The 25,956-nt window shown below is 40.3% G+C and overlaps 2 protein-coding genes across 3 annotated transcripts; one reads left to right on the top strand and one right to left on the bottom strand.

The window, feature by feature from the left end:
• Positions 1–365: 365 nt before the first annotated feature.
• On the top strand, positions 366–12,022 carry slc38a5b (solute carrier family 38 member 5b). The gene is made up of 16 exons (XM_081608730.1): positions 366–526; positions 2,942–3,026; positions 3,122–3,191; positions 4,579–4,694; positions 6,007–6,080; positions 6,175–6,267; positions 6,373–6,454; positions 7,203–7,285; positions 7,754–7,812; positions 8,319–8,435; positions 8,612–8,691; positions 8,994–9,094; positions 10,044–10,168; positions 10,265–10,409; positions 11,136–11,239; positions 11,335–12,022. The coding sequence occupies exons 2-16, from the start codon at positions 2,971–2,973 to the stop codon at positions 11,437–11,439; spliced, it is 1,410 nt and encodes a 469-aa protein (XP_081464856.1). The 5' UTR covers positions 366–526; positions 2,942–2,970; the 3' UTR covers positions 11,440–12,022.
• A 1,268-nt stretch (positions 12,023–13,290) lies between these two features.
• On the bottom strand, positions 13,291–25,109 carry ccdc22 (CCC complex scaffolding subunit CCDC22). 2 transcript variants are annotated; one of them, XM_008413003.3, is made up of 16 exons: positions 24,592–25,091; positions 24,334–24,511; positions 23,479–23,611; positions 22,296–22,402; positions 21,223–21,301; positions 20,401–20,570; positions 19,927–20,142; positions 19,684–19,854; positions 17,714–17,833; positions 17,521–17,637; positions 17,346–17,447; positions 15,603–15,710; positions 15,336–15,431; positions 15,119–15,178; positions 14,949–15,023; positions 13,291–13,897 (listed from the first exon to the last, which is right to left on the bottom strand). In XM_008413003.3, the coding sequence occupies exons 1-16, from the start codon at positions 24,639–24,641 to the stop codon at positions 13,784–13,786; spliced, it is 1,896 nt and encodes a 631-aa protein (XP_008411225.2). In that variant the 5' UTR covers positions 24,642–25,091; the 3' UTR covers positions 13,291–13,783. The 2 variants fall into 2 exon arrangements, with proteins under 2 accessions (XP_008411225.2, XP_081464855.1); XM_081608729.1 differs by having other exon boundaries at positions 19,684–20,142; positions 24,592–25,109.
• Positions 25,110–25,956: the final 847 nt, after the last annotated feature.

Here is a 25,956-nt window from a genome sequence, read left to right as displayed (position 1 = left end):
GTGTATTACTTTTCTGTGGAACCTTTTCCATACTGATCTGAAACCACAAGTTTTTTTCCAGTTTGCCTTTGGTGCAGAACTGCCCAGTGTTGTTGTGCAACCCGTAGCGCTCTACCCCCCGCCCATCTCTCCATATTTTCTTTGATTCCATATGTTAATGTCAAATAGTTTTGGAGGCTGTTAAAGATTGAAACAAGTCAATAGCTCCAGTGTTTCTTGGCTGACCGCGAGTATGTAAATCCCATGAAGCAATCCATCACAGTTGACTCCTCTCTGTTACTCTTGTTTGGGAAGAGGAGTGTCTCTAAATGTGACATCAGGAGAAACCTGAAACCGTTATTTCCAGCAGCCCTCCCATTACTCTGTCTACTCTCACGTTTGTTCCCCTTTCCCCGAACCTCTCTCCGCTCTCTCAACTGGGCTCCAAACGGCCCAACTTTTCCATCCTGTCTTCCTAAACTGCACCACCTATCCTTCCAAGAAGTACCACCGTGGTATTGACCTCCTCCTGGTTCTGCTTCTGAAGGTAGGTCTCTGAACGGCCCTGCGCTGCCACGTGTTGGCTGCTTTGACAAGATCTGCTCAGGACGAGTGAGGGAGCATGGGAGAAACACTTTGACAGCTTGGTCAAACTGGTTTCACTGGGCGTTCACAGGCACACAAGTCGACTGTGTTAACAGTTTGATTTAAACTCTTTTTAAATCAAACTGATTGACGCTAACTTCATTTGCTGAAAACAGACCAGAAAAAACATTTTTGGAACATATGACATGGTGATCAATTTACATTAAATTTAGCCTTAAGTAACTTATTGTTGTCATTGCTATTGTTGTTGTAGAAATGGAAGGGAGACATGAGTAATTTTGGTTTTATGCAGAAGGTTTGATTATTTTTGTTTTATTAACTTATATTTTTAATAACGTGTCGTTGACAGAAAAGTATTAATCATAAAGAAAGATTGGGAAAAAACACGCAAATAATGTTGCAATATTTGTAAACAAGTGTTTTGCTTGCTGAAGACATGCCGTGGTAAAACAGAGCCTCTGTCTTATATAAGCTGTAAACCCACAGAGCCCATGTCAGGAAAAGAGGGCTGGGCCTCTCCCAGGAACAACTTGTTCACTGTTGCTGCTCGGTTTGACATAGAAGGCTGGGTCAACCAAGAAGATTTTCAAACTCGGAAATAACTGTTTTATTTTAGGCTATGGTCAATTTTCCAAATTTTACTTGATGGGAAAAAGGATAACCTCTTGATTTTGATGCTCTTAAACAATGCTTGAAGCAGTTTTCAGCAAACTTACGGCACAAATTTGTGTTCAGGAATATATGAAATAACTTCAGGGGGATTACAAAATAAGTTAATATAATGTTAAAGAGAGTACATAAATTAGGCAATGAAACCAAAGGAGATCAGTGGAAGAGCACAGCTCATCTGAGTTACTGTAGCAGTACTTTGATAGTTTAGGTGTTGCCAGGTTGGATAGTTGGTTCTGGGGATCTTATCAGGATCCCCTGACTGCATGTCACAGCTGCTGACCCCGAGTGACGACACTGATAGGAGTAGAGGAGACTGCACTTTGAGGATCACCTCAATCCAAACACCCAAACACCATGTCCTCTGTACAAACACCAAAGTCTGAGGACTTTGGGGAAGATGAGTCTACCACCGTTTGCATACAGCAGACAGTGGATGAGATTCACCCCAAAATGCTGAATTTATTGTTTAGATGTCATGTTGAAGTGCCTCTTTAACAATGCAAGGAGTATTGGACAACACTTGCTGAGTGGAGACTCAACAAGGGCTTATGGTCCAAATTCATTAAAAAAAAACAAAAAAAACAGGGGCCATAGAGTATCTGAGCTACTGAAAGATCACAGTCGTTATCCTGCTTGGGAAACTTTACTTTTGGATGTTGGAAAAGAGAGTCCAACTAACTGTTGAGTGTCAGACTCTGGAGAAGCGGCCATGGCTTTAATCCTGGCTATGAAAAGGTGGGCTAGATGTTTACCCTGGACTGCAGAGGGGATTCATGGGAGTTTGGTTGTTCAGTCTGCATGTGTTTTATGGGTCTGGAGAAAACTTAAAACAATGTTCTTTGGTGTATTTTGTGGCAGGTGAAGTGGTACTTGCAATGCTTTTAAGTGCTTTCTGGTCTTTGCCTACCTTGAATTAAACACATGGTCATAATTTTACGAAAGCAGTTAAGTTTGTCCAATGCCCAGGCGTGGGTTTTGTTTGTTTGTTTGTTTGTTTGTTTGTTTGTTTGTTTGTTTGTTTGTTTGTTTGTTTGTTTGTTTGTTTGTTTGTTTGTTTGTTCAACCTTTTACCAAGGGCAGCTACAATATTCCAATATACCAGTCATTGAAAAGTACACATGATCAGGCGTCTGTTTGAACAGAGATTCAGGACAGCACTGGAAAGAAGCTCTGAAACCTGATTGGACCGTTGGTTGGGTGTGTGTTCCTGCGTCACAAAGAGTAAAAAAATGTTGGCACAAATGTCTCTTATTTTACTTTTGCTGACAATTGTTCATTCTTATTAACAAATCACACACACATACACTGTGATATATATATATATGCAAGATATACATTGCAAAACATAACATCAAAAATGATTTCTATATTTGCAGATCTCCTAACAACGATGGATAAGTTGAGTTTCTCTGCACACTAAGATTACTGTAAATAATCTGTCTGGTGGAAAGCATTACACCAGCTTGTTCTATCTTATTTTTGTGTTAAAGTTCATAATCTTTTTGAATCTTAAAGAAGGACCCAATTGTTTTTCAGGCTTTTTCCCATTTTGAAGTCGCTGAAATATGCAGGAAATTCACCTTTTTTACATTTCAAATTGAAGACATCAAAACGTTCTTAGTTTTGATGTCTTACAAATAACCATCTTCACTCTACTCTCCTCTATGTCTTTTCTATGTTCCAGAATTTAAACTCAAACCTTTTACTCTAAATATGGAAATGGAGAAGATCACAAATGGGATGAACCTCGACGGGGCAATGGAGACAGGGTACGTCTCAGCTGTGTGTCACGCTCACTGACTTGCATTTAATCTCTATAATTTGTGTAAAAATCAAATACGATAAACAAGTCTTTAAATTGCAGAATACCACCAGAGGAAGAAAAGTTCCTGCAGCACAAAGACAATGATTTAAAGAGGCCACAGTTCACAGATGTGAGTAATAACTTTGAAAAGATGGAAAAGGTTCTCCAATCTGAGAAGCTGCATCTCTTCTCAGCTTAGAGAAGAGATGCCTTAAGGTAAAATTATGCTTTTATGCTACTGCATTATGGTTCTAAGGGTGCCTGCTGGACCATTCAGGAAAATAGAGATGCAAGTGAAACTATTGCCATTTGTACATTTTTTCATTTGTGGTGATCTCTTATATTTTACCAATTGCTCCCTTCTGGGCAGTACCTTGGTATTGAGAAACCCTTTTAAAGTTCATCAGTTAATATTCAGCCAGCTGATATTGACTTGCCCACAGGAGAATGTATGCTTTCCAAGTACTGAGAGATTTCATGTGGTTTGTTGACTTTCTATGCCTTTTTGCATATCCTTTTCTCACTTTTATTCCATATACCATTCCACTTCATTGTACATATATCAAGTTATGGACAAATTTCTTTTGCTTCTTTTATATTCGTGAATTACTTGGGTTGTTGTCAATAAACCTTATGAATTTCATGTCAATAGAAATTCTAAAAATGTGGGTGCTGGTGAGCAAGATATGGTGTAAGACGAGAGACATGGTGATTTTCCAGGGCTCCTGCAAAATCCGTAAAAATTACAATGTAAAGAACAGCATTAACCACATTAATATCAGTCAAAAAGCTTGTTTATTCTAATACATGGAGAGAATTTGAATGTAAAGTAAGAATCCGGTTATTATTATCCAGCAAGACAAATTAAGGGGACTTGTATGTTGTATGTTTTTTATTTTATTTTAGTTTGCTTTTGTTTCTGTTTTGTTATCACTCCATCTTTGTTGCATTCGTTGCTATAACGTTTGTCGGTATTACTGCTGCCTCATCTTCTTTTGTCAACTTGTAATGCCGAAGATATTTATCAGTGAGAGACAGAAGAATGGAACTGAGGAAAAGTGTTGCTAAAAATAAATACAAACTAAGTAAAAAAAAGAAATACTAAAAATAAATGTACAGATTCTTCCTGTCCACAGTTGGAATCTTGTGAAGAAATGGTAGATTACATACACTCACCAGCCGCTTTATTAGGTACATTTTGTTAGTACTGGGTTGAAACCCCTTTTGTCTTGAGAACTGTCTTTATCCTTCGTAGCACAGATTGGGAAAGGTTCTGGAAACATTCCTCAGAGAATCTTTAGGAAATTATCTGCTGAAGGATTGTTTTTTGTTTTCTTTCTCTTTGAAGTAACTTTTGTTTTCTGTCTGTTGAAATCTTTATATTTTCCATTGAGTCATCATCTACAAATTATTTATAATTGAAATTTGAGAATTTTCTGAATAACATGTATATGATGAACACAACTCTACAGTATTTTGGAATCATTGACTAAATTCTAATATTGTGTCTTTCCCAGTTTGAAGGGAAAACCTCCTTTGGGATGTCTGTTTTCAACTTGAGCAATGCCATCATGGGCAGTGGCATCTTGGGGCTGGCTTATGCAATGTCAAACACTGGCATTGTCCTTTTTCTGTGAGTAACACAAATTTATGCTATAAATGACCTGGAAGGACATAATACTTTAATATATTGCTTCGTATAATATCTCCCTCACGCACACACACACGCACACACACACACGCACTCACGCTCACACACATACGAGTAGACATAACCGAGGTCATGCTGAAAGTACCTACTGTTCCAGCCTGTATTTTATCCTGAAAATGTTCCTCTATTGAGTTTGTGTCTTCTCACCAATATTTGGGCACTAAGGATTAATGGGTTACATATATCTTACCCATTATTGCACTATGTTTTATTTAATTAATTGGCCATTTCTGTCCACACAGTTTTCCATTGGTACAGTTTTGTTTGCTCTCATGGTTGTCTTTCCATATGTCATCAAAAGCACTTTAGTCACAACCTCCGATCCCAGGATATCGTCATTTTATGAGTTCCCTCAGATTCAGCATTATGTTGCAAACTACAGTATCTGGCTGATGTATACACTTCAGACCATCCATCCATCCATCCATCCATCCATCCATCCATCCATCCATCCATCCATCCATCCATCCATCCATCCATCCATCCATCCATCCATCCATCCATCCATCCATCCATCCATCCATCCATCCATCCATCCATCCATCCATCCATCCCGGGTTGGGGATAGGGTAAGCACTCTGAATCCCAAGGCGTTCCCAGGCCACCTGAGAAACATGGTCCCTCCTGCATGTCCTAGGTCTTCCTCTGGGTCTCCCAGAGGTGAGATGTGCCCTGACCACCTGTACTGGGTCGTGTCCAGGAGGCCTCCTAACCAGATGCCCAAGCCATTTTAAAAGGCTCCTCCCGATGTGGAGAAGCAGTGTCTCCACTCTGAGTCCCTCCACAAAGACGAAGCTTCTCACTCCATTTGTAAGGGAGAATCCAGACACTCTGCTGAGGAAGTCATTTCAGTGACTTACATCCATGATCTTGGTCTGTCGGTGACTACCCAGAGCTCATGACTGTAGACGATGGTAGAAACATAGATTGACTGGTAAATAAAGACCTTCATCTCATACAGTGCCCACATCCCTGCAGGCAAAGCACTAATCCACCTATCTCTCAATCTATTTTTCCATGATTTGTGAACAAGACCCTTAGATATTTAAACTTCTCTACTTGGGGCAGGAACTCTTTGAGTGGAATGGCACAGAAAGGCAATGGCCAGGCTAACCTGTTTCTCTCATGTTTTCAGAAAAAAATTTAAATATTAAGTTTGATTGTAAAGCCCTGTTACAAAAGTAAGGAATTAAAAAGTTCAGAGAACAAATTCTTGACTTTTTGTCTCCTGCAGGATCCTGCTTACATGTATTGCCTGTTTATCTTGTTATTCAATCCACCTTCTGCTTTGCAGTGCTGGAGTGGTTGGTGAGGACTCTTTCTCTCTTCAGTTCTTTATGTTTGTAGTTGAATCGGATAGAAATTTTCTTAGGATCTCAGTGTTAATTACTCACCTCTTCAGGGATCCGTGCCTATGAGCAGCTAGGCCAGAGAGCCTTTGGTCATCCAGGAAAGATCCTAGCGGCTGTCATCATAACATTCCACAACATTGGGGGTAAGACCATGGAAAGTGCATGACCAGTTGCATCAGCTATGGCAAGTATGGAGTTACATTATGTCATATGAGAATGTGGTTAACTATGTTTGTCTTTAACTGCAGCCATGTCCAGCTACTTATTCATTGTAAAATCTGAGTTACCATTGGTCATTCAAGCCTTTCTTGGACAAACATCTCTCACTGAGTGAGTATTGAGCCAAAGTGTTTTTAAAATATATTTAACTCCACATAATCAATCTAAACAAGAAAAATACAATAGACAAATTTAAAAACACCTTCTCCTAAGATTTTTAATAGCGGTCGTCAAAGCAGAACTTATAAAGCAGAACTTTATAGAAAACCTGAAATATTTTAAAAAGTTAATTAATAAAATGTTAGAAGAGAAGCAGGATATTTGATTTATCTGCTTAAAGGTAGACAAGCAGAATGCTGATACATAGATATAAACAGAGTACAAGAGTAAAACACATTAAAGAACCAGCTAGCAGAGTTATCGCTCATGCTAAGGTTGTGCAGTCGGTTGGATACTGCGAAGGCATTTGGTCCAAGTCCAGTGAATGTCATGACTCACTGGTGTGAAAGTTCAAGACTTGAGTCTCTTTGTAATTTTTATTCATGAAAGTTGTCCTACTCGATTGCAAGCTAAATGACTTGAATCCACCCCTCTGGTGAAAAACAACACAATGAAATAGGAGCAAAAGGAAACATAATCAATCACAACTTTTATTAATATGAATAAAAATAAGGGTCTGCTAAATAGCTGAATCGACATCTATTAAAAACAGAAGATCATCATGTTTGTGTGTCTTAATGTTTCTAAAAGTATCAAAGATGTCAAAACTGAATGCATGGTTTTTTATCTGTAAATAATAAATAACTTTTATTTGTTTTATGCATCGTGTTTTATGTGGCGTTCTGTGTTCTGGTCTTAGGAACTGGTTTATGAATGGAAACTACCTGATCATTATTGTTACCATCTGCGTTATCTTCCCACTAGCCATGATGAAACATCTGGGTAAGTCTCCGTCCCTTAACAATGGTTAGCAATTTCTTACAAGGTTTTAAAGGTTGATGTAGCCCAAAACATTAGAAGGACAGTCTCCCACAAACTCTTTCTATGAAGCTGGACAAACACTTTTTGTAATTATATTATTGGATATTATTTGTCAGGGTTTGAAAATCAGGAGGAAAATCAGTTATTGTCAAGTCTGCTGATACAGAAAACTAAACGTAAATGAAAAACTTTTGAAATACACAAACTGAACAGTATTTCCAAGCTCTTGCCAGTCTGTTCAGTTTTATCTGCAGGATGAGCCCAAAACCTCAAAGCAACAAAGTTTTCATTTGAATCTCACTTATATGAAACAGATTATTTCTAGTCTTCAAACAGAAGTCAGAATTAGTCTGTCTTTACTGTAAATGTATTTTTGTATATCTGTGGGTATATTTTTCATCAGTGTGTTGTTTCCTGCCCGTTCTGCAGGATATCTCGGCTATACAAGTGGCTTCTCTCTTTCCTGCATGGTCTTCTTCCTCTCTGCGGTGAGCTGTCAGAGTGCCAAACTCTGTGGTTTTTATGTCAGGAAAGTCCAAATGCACCACAGCTCAAGTTTCAATTCACCAACAAGCAAATAAGTATGTGAAGATACAGATATGAATTGATATCCTAAGCTTCACTTTCCTGACTGTCCTTAAGAAAGTGCCTTTTTCTCACGCGAAGGATACTTTTCAACAGAGACCTGAGTCCAAACAGCTCAAGTTATGTCCCAACCTGGCTGACTACCAAAGATAGTAAATAACCATGCTATTTAAGATGAAGTGCCTTGAAAAAAACCTGCCGTTTATTCTACATTTAACTTTGGGCTTGTTGTTGAAATCCATTTAGAAGGTTAACAGCAACACTTTTAGAATCACACTTTTAAAGAAAAACAAGCTCCAAGTAGATAGCCTCTGCACAAGCCTCTGCAAACTTTAACAATCCTCCAGAGAATGTTACGTTTCCAGAAATATTGTTTCCTTAACGGGATTGCATACCTTTGTCACGTCAGGTCATCTACAAGAAGTTTAACATTGCTTGCCCGTTGGAGACATTCGGTAACTTCTCTGCGACCCCGCCCATCTCTGACGACACCTGTGCAGCCAAATACTTCACCATCAACCACGAGGTGAGGCTTCGTCTTGCTGGATGGGAAGGAACCTCACATGCATGTTCATTTGGACTGTTGTGAGCTGTGGGGTTTAGAGCTCAGAGCCTGAGCACATGCAGACTGAAGCTGCATGTGTGTGCCTCATGTTACACGTTCCTCGAGTCATGCCCATTAATCTTCCACTTGCTTTCTAGACAGCGTATACCATCCCCATCCTGGCATTTGCGTTTGTGTGTCACCCTGAAGTGCTTCCTGTCTACACAGAGCTGAGCAAGTAAGACGTACAAAACAGATGGTAAACCGTGCCGATAATTTAATATAGCGTGCTTTTTTGTTTTATGAAGTTACATTCTTGATTCTTCAGTGGTGCCCTTGAATTGACTGATGAAAACAAGATATTCTAGAAAGCAAATTGAACTATAAACTATTAAATGTAGATTAAAGGTGTGTTAACCTGCTGAATCAGAACAAGACATTGAATTCTGTCATATCGTCATTTTTCGGGACCATGGCACTTCCCAGGAGGTTTCTTCAACTCTTTTTAATTAAAAACTTCTCTCGTATTTTTCCCCTAAGTCCGACCAAGAGAAGAATGCAGACTATTGGAAATGTTTCTGTCTTCGGGATGTTCATCATGTATTTCTTCACAGCTATATTTGGCTACCTAACCTTCTACGGTGAGCATTTCTCAGTTTAGTTTAATATAAACAAAATAATTCATTTACATTCTGTGCATTTAAATTGAGAGAAATGTCAATTATAAGAGTAAAAATATAGATTAAATTGGACAAATACACATTCTGTTGATTTAGTCCATATCAATATATGGACTAAATCAATTTATGGTGCTAAATGGTCAAAGAAAATATTGCAGCAAATCAATGACTGTGCAGAGATCTCTAAACCTTAGCAAACATAGTTGAGAGGAATAGCTTCCACATTTTTATTGTATACAATTCTGATTGTGTCCTGCAAATGGATCACTGTTACGGTTCACACAGGACACACGACATAAGGAGTCCAGACCAATTTACATATAGCGGGAAGAGGTTTTATTAAACCCAAGTCTGGACATGGAGGTACGGCGAGTCGAGGCAAAATAAACAAAAGAGTGGGAGAATTCACAAACCAGCCAGCAGATGGAAAACCCAGCTTAGCCTACCATTCCCAGACCAAACAATTTAACAGATAGGTGGTTTAGGAACAGAAAATGACATCTATTAAAACAGGAGCGGGAGCGAGGTTCAGAGGGACGCGAACAAGCAGGTCCTCAGCATGACCGCTGTTCACCTGGAAAACTGGTAACTTTGAATTAAAACCTGAAATCAAAACTGAAAACGTACATTCCTTTAAGAACTGATAAGGTGTGAAATTCTGAAACGTATTCCCTCAGACTACCAGGGGGGGTTAACATTTGGGTGATCCTTAACGACCCGTTTGACCTCTGTGGGAATCCTTCCCTTATTCTGCAAACCGATCTTGCTCTGACTGATATTTATAGCAAGTCTTACACCAACTTCTCTTAAGTCCACAAACCCATGTTGCAAGCTGACACTAAATGTGTCTCATTTGACAGATTTATTGCCTGTGGAGTGAATGTCCTGAACTCTGTGTCTGATTCCACAGGAGGCACGGAGGCTGAGCTCCTCCACACCTACAGCAGGGTGGATCCGCTGGACACGTTGATCCTGTGTGTGCGACTGGCTGTGCTGGTGGCCGTCACACTCACTGTGCCCGTTGTCTTGTTTCCGGTAGGAATCTATTGGCACACAATAGATTGGGATAATAATCTATTATGCTAGTATAATAATCTAATATAAGCCTCCTGATAATCATATTTGTGTCAGATTCGTCGCGCGCTCCAGCAGCTGCTGTTCCCAGAGAAACCCTTCCACTGGTTACGTCATATCGCCATCGCTGTGTGCCTGCTGTTCGCCGTGAACCTGCTGGTCATCTTTGTTCCCAACATTCGAGACATTTTTGGAATCACGGGTGAGATAACAGAGCTGTAAGCAAGACAAAGACTAATGCTTTCGCTTCTCCAGAATAACACAGCTGCAACTTCATAAAAACATCTGGCAACGTCTGGCAAAACACCATTAGCCATTTCTCCTACAACCTCTTGACTCACACGTTTGTTTTGGTTGTATTTACCCAGAATGCCGTGCAAAAGCAGTCTGATTCCTGCTTTTGGAGCAGCCTCTGGTCCGCTTGGCGCTCACATTTGCACACCAGAGTTCACTTGAACTGAACCGGTTTGTACGGGGAGCAGAAGTTTGCTTTTTTGGTCACCATCAGAGTTTGATTGCTACAACAGCGTATCGGGGCCATTGTAGATAGGAAAGAGGAAGAGTGCATTTACAATAAACTCAGAAATTTTGAGATTAATCGCTGAAAATTTTCAAGAAAAAATATGGAAAGTTGTCAAGCAATGAAATTTTCTTTTTTTTTTCCTGTTTTCCTTGTTTTGTCTAGAATTTTTTCTGGCGGACGTTTACTCCTTTTAGATTGCACATTCACTTCCCCAAACCAACAAAAATGTTTTAGCCAAACAAACTAGAGTTTTATTAAACTGGACTAAGTAGGGCTGGTGTGAATAACCTAAAAAGCATTTAACAGTTGGGTTGTGATTTCATAACTAGCTATCTATTAAACCAAGCTCCTAAAACGTTTCTTGTGGCAGTACGATGAATTGTTGTGTCTTATCCTCGTGTGCAGGGGCGACCACTGCTCCCACTCTCATCTTCATCCTTCCTGGGCTCTTCTACATTCGAATCATTCCCAAAAGCCAGGAGCCCACGAGATCCAGGCCAAAGATCCAGGTACATCTCTCTGAGCCGTGTCTTGAGCAGAGGACTTGCTCAAAGTGACGGAGTCAGTAAAACATTGATGTTAATGGTTATCTGCTGTTTTTCAGGCTGCTTGTTTCTCCACTTTGGGTTTCATCTTCATGATCATAAGTCTGACCTTCATCGTACTTGACTGGATAAGCGGAGAAAAGCGAAGTCTCGGCGGCCATTAACACGTTCCCTCCCTGACCTTTAACCTATTGCTGTGTCTCCCTCTTCCAGGACTCTTAAAGAAAAACTAATTTTTCATCAAAAGATGAAAATGTCTGTGAGACTGACATTATTCTGGTAAGGACTAGCTGCTCCTCCACTGTGACAGGGGGAAAATTTCAACCCTGATGCTGGGATAATGTTCGCTGCTCGTGTTTAACTTGCGGTATTCCGACGGACCCTCAACCACAGAAAGCTTAGTGCTTTTCCCGAGGCTAAACGTGGTGTTTTATTAGCAACGGTTTTAAAAGTAAAACTCTATGACAAAAAACGGGGAGCAATCTTTAAATTTTATTTCTGATGACTTTTCATGACGAAAATGTGCTTTTTTCCAGAATGACTGTGAAATCAATCCAATATGGTGCTTAAAACATGGTGGATCTTAAAGTAATCTGAGAAAAGGGCGATTTTAGGTCAATGCATTTGCTCTTACACACCTGTGAAGAAATCAATGTCTTTGTTTTGTAATTCTGTAGAAAAATACACAAAACACTACAAGAAAACTGTCCATGAGCCAAAAATTAAAAACCCTTGAGGAACTGTGAATGTGTTAATTTGGTTTGTTTGTGAATGTTCTTAAATAAAATGTATAAAAGAATACTTGCCTAATTAAGGTATGCTTACAACCTGCATTATGTTACTTTATGCACCGAAGAGTCTACATACGGTTGGTCTGAATATCACCAGAGGCAGATTCAGTCTTTGAGTCAAAATGACAAAGATGTAATTACATTATACGATATTTGCTCTAGAGCCACAACTATTTGCTCAACCAATAATAAATGAGCAGAAGCTTAAAGCTGTTGCTAAAATGAAGCCTGTTGTTGTCATGTCCACTTTCAACTTTCTGACCCACGTGCAAAAATCATTCAGAGACAATAAGGTTGAGACGGTAAGTTCAGTGAGTTGACAGCTGGCCACAGTAGACCACATAAATAACACAGTGAATAAATTGGCCAGATGTAGAGGGAAAGAGGCAGTGGTTGGACGAATCCAGAGGATGATCATGTTTGAGAATGTGTGCTTGTTTTGAGCACAGACTGCGGCTGTGAATTGAGCCAATGAAAGCAAAGTTTTAATCAGAGAAACATGAAACAGGATGGAAACTGGGATTAGACTCCACTTTGTTCTGCTATTTCAGGCGTGTGTTATGGTGAACCAGGGTTAGCATAAGACCAAGGAAGAGGGAAAGACAATCTTCTTATGACGGGTTTCTGAATAATTCAAGTGATTCGGTTTTGGGTGTGAAGATGGGTAAAGGATTACAGTCGAGCAGATGCATGGACGGGACATGGCAGAGGAATTGTTTTACTAATCTGGAGTCGATGACATTTCCCTTGTAGCCCAAGTCTGGAAACTCATGGAGCCAGGAAGTGAGATGGATTGTTTTGTTTTGTTTATGGCCACCTTCTGGTATTTGCAGATCAACTGAGAGGCTCCCAGAAGGTTTGGTAGACAATGTAATGTCCCACTATTGTCTTCCTTCCTCCAGCAGCCTTGCACACCAAATCAGGGGTTCCTCTGAAGTCTGTCTGACCTAGAGGGCAGAACCTTGGCAGAAGAGGTTTTTATGCTAACGTTTCTTAAGCTCCTTCCTCGTTTCTCTCTTATTAATCGTCAATTCAGAAGGTTAAAGAATCTTTCAAAGATTTGGACTTATCTCATACGGAACCTTGAGACGACATTTGTTATCAATTGAAGGCACAGAAATATACCGAATCAAAATCTGCCACAAGCATGAATAACTTTGGGGTTTAAACGTAAATTTCCAATAACTGTCACTGCATCAAAAAAAAGAAAAAAGCAAGTCGATGGATCTGTAAGGCATCTTTATTTAAGCTGGTACTATGTATACAATACTCTGCCGATAAATCTAGAAAACATTTCCATTTAACTACATTCAAATTCCATTTGTTCAACATTTTATGCTCAAAGGTGATCAACAAAGAACACGTAACGTCTGAAAATCAAACATCAATTCATGTATCAAACAATTTGACACTAAAGAAGAGCCTCTGCAAACAGACCATGAAGCCACCGTATGCTGTCCAGAGTCCCATTTCACAAAACAAACCAGTGGATGGACCATCAGAGCTCCTCTGCAGATTCAGTTTGAGACGAACAAGACAAAATCCATCTCTCCATTCATTCACGATGTGCATTAGCATGACTTAACGGTACAAAAACCAGCTGGTCTCCATGTTAGTGAGCCTTAGTCTCTGCAGCATCTACTTGAAGAGCTGCTCCTGTGCTGCTCAGACTGCTTTTAGCCATCGGCCGTTGGCATCGATGGAGCAGCGTCTCCTCTCAGCCCTCTCTGACTTTGGCGGCGAGCGCAGAGTTCTCCTGTCGGATTGCTTTGTAGTCGTCCATGATCCTCTCCAGGTTGGTCACGGTTTTGTTACAGTTTTCTGTCTCAATCTGTAGATAAAGGTGAGACAACAACACATCAGTCACAGCAAAAAGGATTTCTATTCATCCGATAACAGTCACATGGCAAAAGCTGCCACTTGAGGTTTTGTATGCTTGAATTTGGATATACAGCAAAAATAATGTCAGTCTCAAAAAACACAAAAAACTTTGGCAGATTCGTTATTTGACGCTTTAAAAAAAAGTAGCTAGAGGGGTTTGAAAAGGCATTTAATATAATAATAAAGTCCCTAAATTGGTGACTTAAAAGTGGATGTATCAATCCACTTTTTTCACTTCCAATAACCAATACACACACGTGAGGTTTAATGTCTGATGATACCGATTAATTACAGAAAAACTAAAGCTAAATCAACTTAAAACATTTGTTTCTTTTAAACAAAGAATTAAGTGCACTGAGTTACACATTTATTTGATAACTCTGGACCAGTACAGCACATGTACAAACACCAATAGCTTCACAAAAACTTTGTTCAGTGAATTACGAGTATAACAGAGTAAAACAAATAATAAAGAAACTGAAAAAAATAATAGGTTGACTACCTTGGTCAAACATGTACAAATAAACTCCACTTTTTTCAAACGGTTGAGAAAGTGAAATTAGTCGTTCTAAATTTTATCTGGATTGGGCATACTGATACCCGATCTAGAACTATTTTCAATATGGGGGCCGATACAGATAGTGAAATTGAATTGGTGCATCTATACTGCAGATGTGGCCTGGTGGGTGGGTCTGTCAGTCAGCCGTCTCTCACAGCACAGCGAGGACGGCAGAGGCTGGTTTGTAGAAATATACTAAACTGATGGATAAGATTGGCTCCGCATGGCGGTGTCGGTATCACCCAAAATGACCAGGGGTCCATTGGTGAACACATTTTACTCAGACTTTGTTTAAGGACTTTACTATATTTCAAAATATTTAATGAACTTTAGCAGAAGATCATTTGAGTAAGGGAGAAAGAAAGCGAAGGCAGATGCAGTTGACTGCTTCAGCACACACAAAAAAAAAGAAAGAACATGAGCCAAGTCTGCTGAAGCCTACTTGTTCCTCCAGATCTCGAATCTCTCTCAGAATTGTTCCCGTGTCCTCAATGGTTTGGATCAGCTGGTTACAGTTCTGCAGTGAATGACAGAGACACAACAGGAGACCATTTCCTGACATGAACCAGCACAGACGACGGAAAGATCAGCGTCTCGGACGCAGTGACACACCTCATGTAAGGCAGCCAGGTACTTGTAGGATTTGCGGACAGACTCGTCTTTCTTGGCATCCTAAACAGCAAACAACAGCAAAGGGATTTATTCTTAAATGAAACAAAAAAAGAGATATGTTATCCATTCCTGGAAGCAGCTGCATGAAAAAAAAAAAGATGGTGTGATTGAAGATTTTTGCAAATTGTCTATGAGAAGTTAGAGACGAGCATGCTACCTTAAAAACCAGCTCGTCAGTCACAGCAAACGTCCGGTCCAGTTTCCCGGTGAGGTTGTTGATCTCCTTCTGCAGCTCCTTGGTGTCTGACAGGATCTGAGGAGATCCCACGAGAAGTTGGTGAGAGAAAAAGCAACGGAGGCACAACAGAGTCCACTCTACCGGTTAGAAACAAATTATTTCTCCTCAACATAATGAGACCAACTCCACGAATCCTAGAGATCTGTGAATTAGCTTGTGCTGCACAGCAACCTCTTCAAATCTTACCTTAGTAATTTCCTCCTTCTGTTTTTTGATGTTGCCAACAATCTCCAGAATTCTCTGAGTGTACGCTGATCGAGACTCGTCCTGGGGAAGGCTTTCCAATTCAGTCACCTTCAGAGGTAGAGAAGACGGACAAGGCTGACTCAAACACACCCAGAGTTAAACCAATCTGGTCAAACATAAAAACAACACATGAATAAATGAACTTCTAAGGGGTTGTTCCAGCATCAGTCGGGCCAACAGTGCCACATGTCGCATTTGACTTAAAGCTCCACATCAACAATATGTCCACTGCTTACAGCTGGTCTAAGCTACTTCACACCACTAAAGGTCTGAAAGATTGCTTCAGGTTTTAGATTTGATTTATCGTCATTGTACGTCATTTGTAAGCTGTACAACAAAATCTAATTAAAATGTAGCTTTTTGTGACAAATTTGAATAAAGGATGTTACTTCCTTGATCCAAACATTGCAAACCAAAGTCAGGCATGTCAGTGGGGGGAAACTCTCACACACAGGGATGATTCTCTGTATTAGTTTTATCCTCAGTATCCCTCCAGTTCTGTGATGGTCTTCTGGTCTCTAGTGGCCGTCAATGTTAAGCCTCATTGAGTAACAATGTTCAAGTACAACTGTAATATTTTTTTCTTTTGGTTTAACAGCGTTGTTGTCAGCTGATCGCAATGTATTCATTTTTCCAACACGGACCTCTTCTACCTGTACAGTTTGTGAAAAATGCAGCAGACAAATATGATCTTCAGCATCTTTTCTGGGCTGCATAGATGCGCTTTTGCAGAGCAACAAGTCAAAGCGGCGGCTCGCTGGAATTATTACGTAATCCTGTAGGATATTTCTCGTGCATTTCTATCATTTGACAAACAATATCTTCTGTCATCAGTGCAGTTTGCACCTATTTTTGAAAATGTTGTTTGTAGATCAGCTGTGCACAAGGACCAGGACCAAAAGGCATCTGGACAGCACAAAAGATGATTTGTTAGCAGTATTTTGTTTGGGAAAAATAACTGTGGATTATTCTAACATCAGGTTTCATAGTTTTTGATCAGACAAACCTTTATAACTTCTAAGAACACAGAACCAGATATTCAATGTAGGTTATGGAGCACCTCAGATGAGGTCCTACTGGAAAACTGGACTAGTTAAAAATGATTAATAAGTTCAAACACCACTTTGTGAAAACAAAAAAGGGCTTCTTACTTTTCTAAAATACAAAATGAAAATCTGCTTCTTATTTTTTTGAGCAACTGAGTGATGCAGATCCTCCTCTATTAGGGGAAGAGAATGCTTTGTTACAAAAATGCTATATTTGACTAAAGTGAGAAGAAACCCAACATCTGGAATAGGTCAAGAGACATACTGCACTGTGGTACAGCTGCAACTAGGGATGCATGATATATTGGAACCAATATCGGTATCGGCAGATATTAGTCAGTTTTTAGCATATTGGTCGGATTTTAAAAAGCTGGTCTGATACTAATAACTGGTGTTTATTCCCATCGTGTTGCTCTTTGTTTCTGGAGGAGGTTGCTTATGAGATATTTGTTTGGTCTAGTAATGGAGATGGTGATGCAGCGCATAACTGTATATAATATAAAATGGTTATTGGCCCAAATTTTAATATTGCTAGATATCCCTAGCTGCAACTCTTCCATAGTCTCACAAGCAGGAATGCGTACATCACACAATCATAACAAGGAAGCCACTAATGAGGCAGAATTAGCAGACACACCAGCTGCTTGTATGACTCTTCTTTCTTCTTCGCCTCCACTGTGGCCGCACGGATTTTTTCATGCAGAGACTTGATCTCTGAAAGCTTTGTGGAAGACTCGAGCTGTGGAAAACAGAGGCAACGTCAGCACCACCAGAACTGGCTGAACACACGTTGCATTTATTCCACCACTCACGTCTTTGGTGCTGCAGATTTCTTTTAGCCTGCGATGTTCTTCAATAAGTGGAGCGCGATGTTTTTCCCACTGAGATGCCAGATTTACCACCCGGTTGGCGCTGGCCTCCACCTGGGACTGCAGGGCCGAGCAGAAACAGGGGAGTGAGAAAGAGCTTCTCTGAGGCTAAGAGTTTCCACAGATCCTTTCTTACCTGAAGCTTCTGAAGGTTGCTGTCTGCGTCTGGCAACAGATCAATAGTTTTCTTCTTTACCTGCATCTTCTCCTCATTTTTAGTATTTTCCATCTCCCTCTGCTTCAGTTCATCAAATACCTAGCAGCAAAACAACTTTTTTCAGTCAATATGTTTCTAATATTTTTAAGGATATGAAGTTTACAGCAGTTATCCCGGACACAAACTAATCCACACATGAAATAAAATGGTACAAAAACTGAAGACGGATGAATGTACTCCATTCTTTGTGTAAAAAAAGACACATGCTGTAACAATTCACATGTTTTTTTCATGTGAATTGTTACACATGAAAACAATGTGTAACAACTGTTACAATTCATGTTGTTACAATTGTTGCACACCGTTTATGTGTAACAATTGTTACATTGTTTTCACGTGCAACAATTGTTACACATTCACACCTTCACGCCTCTGAAGGTGTGAATGTGTAACTCGTGTTAAAAAATTGTTAAAGATTTATTAACAATTTAAGTTCTCTGCAAACGAGAGAACTTAAGTAAGAACTTAAGTAAGAACTTAAGTTCTCTCGTTTGCGAGAAAACGAGAGAACTTAAGTTCTCTGCAAACGAGAGAATTTAAGTTCTCTCTTCTCAAAGGCCCCGGCCTTTGAGAAGAGAGATCTAAAAGTTTTAAAAGTATTACTGATTGCGCTTTAAAAATTAGGTAACTTTATGTTATTAAAGGTAAAGTTAAACAGTAATGATTTCTTGGTTAATGTCAAGTTGTCATAACAAAGACATTTTGAATAATGTCAACTTTGTATTAAAAGTGTCATGATTTACTGAATGACACTTTATGACAACAGTCATAAATATTCATGAAGACTTACTGATTGATGTTCATGACATGTGTTATGTCATGTTTATGGCAGTGTCATGACAGTCTTATTCACACCCCTTCAAATAAAGTGTTACCACAGGTTGGGCAAGAAATGTGCCCTGATTTCCTTAACTTTGGGAGATCAGCTGATCCTCACATCAGAAACCAGTCGTATTTACCAATCTTATCTACTTTGGTGAAAGTCTGAAAATCAGCCTCTGTCCCCTTGTGAGAGAGTTTGAGTGACGTGAGTGTGATCACCAATAGTCACCCCACTGTTGCCAAATTGGTGGCTTTGTTACTATATATTTAACAACTTTTCAGAGAAAAAAAAAATCTCAATTGGCCAAAACTGGCATCAGATTTTTAAAGATCGGTGATCATCCTGAAAACTGCTTGGGTTCACCCAGAAGTGTTAGGCCTAAAGCTCTTGTTCTATTTCATCTACTGACCGCTAGAGGGGGCTTAAAGTACTGAATGATTATTCTTGCATGCACAGGTCGAGTATCTTATTCCAACATGGTCACATGACCCACGGTGACACTGGTGAGTCTGGTGTTTCTCAGCCTTTTTTGAGCCAGCGCCCCCCTATCTATTATCCAGGATCCTTGTATCTAAAAAAATGCTATTTAAAATCAGTAGGCCTAAAAGCAACCAATCAGAGTGAAGAAAAAAATCTTGATCTGTGCCATTTTCTGACGTTAGATGCTAAATCTTTCACAAAATGGCCAGTTAAAAGATGAGAAAAATATCACTTGCATAACAATTTGCAACATGGTGTATTGTCTCTGCGGTCACTGCAGATGTGGCTCAATAGCCTGAGACTGGATCCATCTCATGTAGGGCAGCAACACAGGAAAATGCCTTGCATCACTGGCTCAGTGGCGAGATGCAGTGTTTATGATGAAGAGGCAGTGAGCTCCACTGGGCTCACTGCCGTCTCGGAGAGACGTCGTCTACACTGACGCATCCACCATGGGATGGGGGGCATCGTGGCAGCAACAGAATGACCACAGGGGACATGATCTCCCAGGGAAAAACCGAAGTACATCAACGCCTTGGAGCTACATGTTGTACAGGGGTCGCTACAACACTGCTGTGAGAAATACCTGAGCGTTAGTGACACTCATGTGCTTCATGTCTGCCACCATCAAGTCGACGTCACTGGAGAGTTGCTGAAACTGCTGCTGCAGGGCAGCTAGCTCCTCCTGCTGGCGGAGCTGAGCATCGCCCTCCGACTGCCGCCCCGTGTGGACTGGGCTCGTTACCGCCGCAGCCTCCTGCAGGAGCGACGCACTGTTAGCACTGAGCCCGTTCTTCAGAGCTCCATCTACTCGACCAGAGACGCTCACCTGTGTGAAGGTAAACTTCTGAGTGTGTGTGAAATGACTGCCCTTGGTAAGGATGAAGTCAGAAGGGGTGGAGCCTCTGAAGGTGTGCAAGAGGTCAGACAGCTCAGAGGTGGAGCGGGGAATGCTGAAGACACTTTCGGGAGACGGCGCGGCAGCAGAGCGCAGCTGCTCTTCGATGCGTTTACGCAGACGGGTCAGCTTCCTGGAGCGGTACTCCTGTTCAACACGCGGGAAAACACTGTCAGCAGCGAATTACACATCACACACGTGTGTTATTATCATTTCATAGAGTGACTTTCGAACATTTTTCATCTGCAAAATTTAACGTCTGACATTTCTTATCGTTTCCCTCAAAGGTTTGAAAGAAGACCTGCCTGAGATAGGCGTCATTCTTCAGCTGATCGTTTGATATTACAACACTTTTTCTCAAACATGTGGACATGGAGGGATTTCCTGATACGGGGCGGCCCTTACCTGTGGCGTGAGGCGGGACAGCAGGCCCTGACTCTTCCACTCGGTATCCCACTCCTGAGCACTGCTCAAGTCCGCCGTGTGTTGCTCCAAGATGGACGACATCATAGAGGTCTGACTGGGAAACTGAGCGGTGACGGGAAGGAGGAAGTCTCTCTGGTAGTCCTTCACCTCTGTAAATGCAGCGCACATGCATTCTCATTTCATTCAGCTAGGAAAAAGACTAACATTGTTATTAAGCTAATGCTTTATCCTAAATAAGATGTCAAATTTGACAGCGAGATTTATATTGAATTAAACAAATGCTCTATGGCCTAGACAAAGTCCAGACTAAAATCCAAGAGAACTTCAGTAGCATCACCTTAAACAGAGCAGATCTGAAAAGTAATGTTAAATACTTGATGCCAAGAGTGACACAAACAGTGATCAGGTTAATAGACAATCAATTTTTCACAAATCATATCAAAAGTAGTTTTGGGATTTACACGAGTGACTTTGACAGATTATTTTTAAATGATCTGAAACATTTAAGAGACATGCAAGCCAAATCAAAAGGGATGTGAAAAGGGATAAATGATTTTTAAATAATCTGGTTGAAACTGAAGAAGAAACCATGATGAGTTTAAGGTGAGGTGGTAAAACCTGCGTCATTCAGTACAACTCAAACCCATATGAATTACGTCGCAGCCCAAAGCTACACCGTGTAGAGAATTGTTTTTGTGCTTCATACTGAACACATAGTAAGAGAACTGAAAGGATTATTTAGCATTTTGCTAACTGAACATAGACTCTGTTCTGAATCAGTGTCGGCAGCAGAGGACATACCTTTGAGAAACTTCTGGCCGTTAGTGCAGTGAGGGGAGCTGAGTGGACGGACGTGGAAGCTGTGCGATGCGGCTTTATTCTAAAACACAAGAAAACAGGTTTCAGCAAAGATGGAAATGTTTTCATCCAGGTCTGAAGGTCAGTGTATTTTCAGGCAGTTCATTTTTTCGATTGAAATGAAAAATGAAAAAACAAAAATAGACTCATTTTTTTGTTTATTAAGCTAAAATGAGAAATCGGATAACGGGTCAACCCGGCACGTTATCCGGTTTATCATTTTGGTTTAACAAACACAAAAAACCGAACTGCCTGAAAATATGCGGACCTCTGAAGCTTTTTGCACTGTATCAGATCAGCCTTTTACATTTTAAACACTTAAAAAAATTATTTCAACAAAGTTACAATGCTCAGTAAATTTACATACAAAATTCAAAAACTTTGTTTCATTCAGACTATGTGCAAAGACAACATATAAAATGGAGAAACTGAAAGAAAAAAAAAGATGACAAGCCTATAAGTGGAACATTTAATGCAGAAAAAAAAATGCACTGATTCCGATTTTGACCGATAATGAATCTCGTCAGAAAACTCACTAAATTTATCAACGAAGTAGCTGAGTTACAGATGTGACCTGGTGGGCGGCTCTGCCAGTCAGCATCTCTCTCATGACAAGCAGACGGGGACAGTGGCTATGTTTGTAGAATTTCAGAGGTAAATAAGATCAGATTCTCACGTACAGATTGGCCGATCTGCACGTGAGAGCATACATTTACAAAAATGTATGCTATGAACACAAAAGGGCTCACAAAATCCAAGGAAATAAAAGGCTAAGTAAGAATAAAGTCACCAGACTGAAGACCACGCACAACTTGGAATGCACAATATATCAGCAGTAATATTGGTATTGGTCATTTTTTAACACAGCGGTATTGGTTATTAATCAAGACCACTTGAAAAATGAGAATGTCAAACTGTTTAAAAGGAAGTGTGAAGAAATGGCCTGTGCTGGGTAAATCAGTCGAGCTGTGTGCAGCAGATGCATTATCAGCTGCTGCTCTCACATGTTGACATACCTGAGTTTCACAGTGTAATGGCAACCTGCAGTTTAGAGGCACCCAGGAAACAGCCAGCTGGCCTTTGATTGCAGCAGCAATGGCTCTATGGAGGACAGCCGATTTACCTGCAGGAAGAGAGAAGAACCGCTGTGATAGAGTTATGAATATATGCCTTTGTAAAGGCAGGTAAACAAAGAGGAGATTTTAAGCTAGTAGTACTTGTCTCTTTTTTACTTCCTGTCAAAAAACTATGACTTTAAATTCTTTCTCATTCATTTTATAATCGGAAATAATTGGATATTAAGAAGAACTGGTGTAAAATTTTATTAGAATAGATTTTCTAACACGCTTAAAAACTTAAATGTAATGTTTTCTATTCTGGGTGACATTCTTTTGCCATTCTGGTTCAAAACTGTGGAGCCACGTTGGTCTCATATAATTGTTAAAAAACTAAAAATAAAAACAGAAAACAAGGTCCAAAATTACAGTTCAGATTAAAGGGATTTGTTGTGTTGTGTGTTTACATATGCAGTAAAGCAAGTTATTTTTCAAAAATCAATCACACAAACAGATCGATGAGGATGTTCTCACTGGACGAAAATGTGACATTGACAAATCTGAGCAGTATTTTAAGACAGAATGTGGCTGATTCAACTCTCCGGTCCTCTGAAGCCCCGCCCCCAAGCCAAACAAGGCCAGAAGTTTGAAACTGGAAAAAAAAATTCAATCTAAAAAATAGCAGTGGACTCTGTTGAAATTTTTAATTGGTCTTGACTGACGTAATGCGCCAGTTCAACGTTATGAAGCTTACGAGAAATTTTCTGCACATTACTGTTTCCATGGGAGCGCGAGCAAAATATTCCACAGTCTGAATCCTTTTTGTACAGAACATTAATATTCAAACAAACCATTCTCAGTTACTCATTATGAAGCGTGGTCTGTATTTTAGTAAACTATGTCAACAGTGAAGTGCAATGACACACTGTAACTAAGTGACAGTCGATACTTGTCATATTTTTTTCTCAAATAAAAAGGTACAAAATTATTCACACATTTCACAGCTTCCATTTTTGTTCCTTTTGCTTTAACACGCCAGGAGAACAGCAGAGCTACACGGCCTGTACTTTTGTAATATTAGACTTCTTGTGGATGACAGCTTTGTTTTTTGTTCTTTTTTTTATCGTTAGCCATTTAGCTGTACCTGTGGGCTGGTCCGAGGCCTCAGAGCTCTCCCTGGGCATTTTCTCCACCAGGTACATGAGTAGCGAGCGAATCTCTGGCTCGTTACTGTATAGAAAAGTCTGGTACCCAATCTCTCCTTTATAGCCAACGTCCTGGAAACAACACGGGTAAAAGTGTCAGCATAGTGTACTGTACAATAAGAAGAAAATATGCAAGATGTGAGAATGTTAGTGAACTTTGTAATATATCTTGTATTATTTGTATTCTGTGCAAGAGGACCGGTTGAGAAAAAGAGACTTTGAGTTCAAAAAACAAGTTTCATTTATGGACTCCAGATGCATTAGCAGACATACAGACACCGTGACCTGGACATGCCCATATCAGGAAGACAGGCAATAATGATAATGTTAACTTTGAGGAGATACTCTGCTGGCCAGAACCCTATAAACGGGGTATTGATTTCACTATGATTGGGCCAAGATTTCCTGCATGCTGACATATTCTGCAGTACTGTAATAAAACTTTGTTGTACAACCAAAGCCTGTAGCATGCAGAGTCCTTTTCCTGCAACATCACCACACCAGCATCAATTAAGAGGAGACCAACCAGAAGACACCATGTAATCAACATCAAAAATACCATATTAGCAACTACATTAGAACCTGCTGTGCAGCTGGAAGGAGGTTTTTTTGTTGTTGTTGTTTTTTTTACTGTGAAATATTATATTGTCTCTGCTGGCCAAATCTTGATCTGTTAGCATGTAATGACACTCATCCGTCACAAAGTGTGATTTATCCACGTGTCCCTCTAGAAACAACTTGCTGGGGAACCCTAGTCAGAAGATATGATGTGTGGGCGGATCAGGGGGTCTTACCTGGCAGGCCTGGGCCAGGCTCATGCCCACCCTGAAGCGGGCAGACATGCCCGGAGGCAGGGAGGTGGGCAGCCCTTCCCCCAGGGCCGGATCGATCACCCGGATGCATCTGACCACCGCCTCCACGATCAACTCACTGGTGAACTGGTTCACCCTGTCGACGTCCTCACCCACCTCCCTGTGGGACACAAACCATGCAGAACCCGCCTGAGAGCTGTCAACAACTCTAACCTGCAGAAACACGATGAAGACACTTACGTTCCGACTTGTCTGAGAGTGTGAATCAGGATTTTATCAACTTCCTCCATCACTAAGCTTTCTCAGGAAATATTCCAACCGAGTAGCAGGAATCTAGAGAAACAGCCCGACTACAGACAGATGCTTTATTAACATGGGTTAGCTTCCATCGACTGCTAGCAGCACACTAGCTCCTATTTACCAACTACGGCATTCCTCACTTCCATTTTCCCTATCAGCTTAGCTAAAGGACTGTACGTAAACAAAATATTCTAAATCAGTCCAAAATCCTTCCACAATCACGTCCAAGCCGATGCAACCGGCTCTAACAGAGCTCAGAGCTGGGAGTTTTTGTTCAGAGTGGAAGTGATCGTCGACAGGAACAGAAGGGCTTTCTGGGAAGCGGAGTTTTCAATGAGTCTGTAACAGCTGGGAATCAAGGAGACGTGTACAATGTTGAAATACATATCCCAGCATGCACCACTGCAGAGAATCTTGTGACCTGATGCTGTGTTCGTTGACAGCTGATGGAATCAGAATCGGCTTTATTGGCTAAGATTGTGTTCACAAACAAGGAATTTCAGTTCTTTTTAATGTCCAGGCATTAAATATAAATATAAAAACTTTAGATTAAATAAAATTAATTATAAAAGAAACAGTATATACAACTATTTTTGTATTAGATGCAGAAACAAGGCAGGTTGTGACAGTTGTTCCAATATGTTTATGTAGGTTAATACATAACCTACAATGTTATGTAACTTGCATAACATTACAGCCTTACCAATGAGGCTGTAAGAGGTTCACCGTGTTCATTAAAGAGACATTCTGTCTCTGTAGCACCGACCAAAAGGTAAAATTTCTAAAAGTTTGTGTCCAGGGTGTGGGGTCTAAGGAGATGTCAGCTGCCCTTTTCCTGACCCTTGACCTGTACAAGAACTGAATGGAGAGAAGGTCAACCCTGATGATCCTTTCTGCAGACCTGATTGTTCCACTCTGGACCGGTTCTGTGCTGTTGATGAACCAAATCACCAAGCCTTCTTCTGAACAGTGTCTATGTCACACTGTGTTGAAGATGGTGAGGAGTGGGCTGGGGGGATTTTCTGTTAGTCCAGTAAACCAGCAGATCCACCTCTCTACATACAGACTCATCCCTGTCCAAGGTCAGACCAATAACAGTGGTGCCATCTGCAAACTTCAGGACCTTCACATGGGTCACTGAGGTCCTGTCATCCGAGTATAGAGAGAAGAAAAGTTGGGGGTTCTGGGGGTTCTGGTACTGGTTGTTCTTAAGGGTGAAAAGAAAAAGTTAAAAGAAAGCATGAAAGAAGGAAAGATAAAGAAAGAAAGAAAAATGGAAGAGAAGATAAAGAAAGAAATCGATGA

This window comes from Poecilia reticulata, chromosome 7, assembly GCF_904066995.2.
Source record: "Poecilia reticulata chromosome 7, P_reticulata-male-v2, whole genome shotgun sequence".
NCBI classification, from domain to species: Eukaryota; Metazoa; Chordata; class Actinopteri; order Cyprinodontiformes; family Poeciliidae; genus Poecilia; species Poecilia reticulata.
The sequence above is the reverse complement of the archived record's forward strand: the minus strand, read 5'-3'. Positions and strand labels throughout refer to the sequence as shown.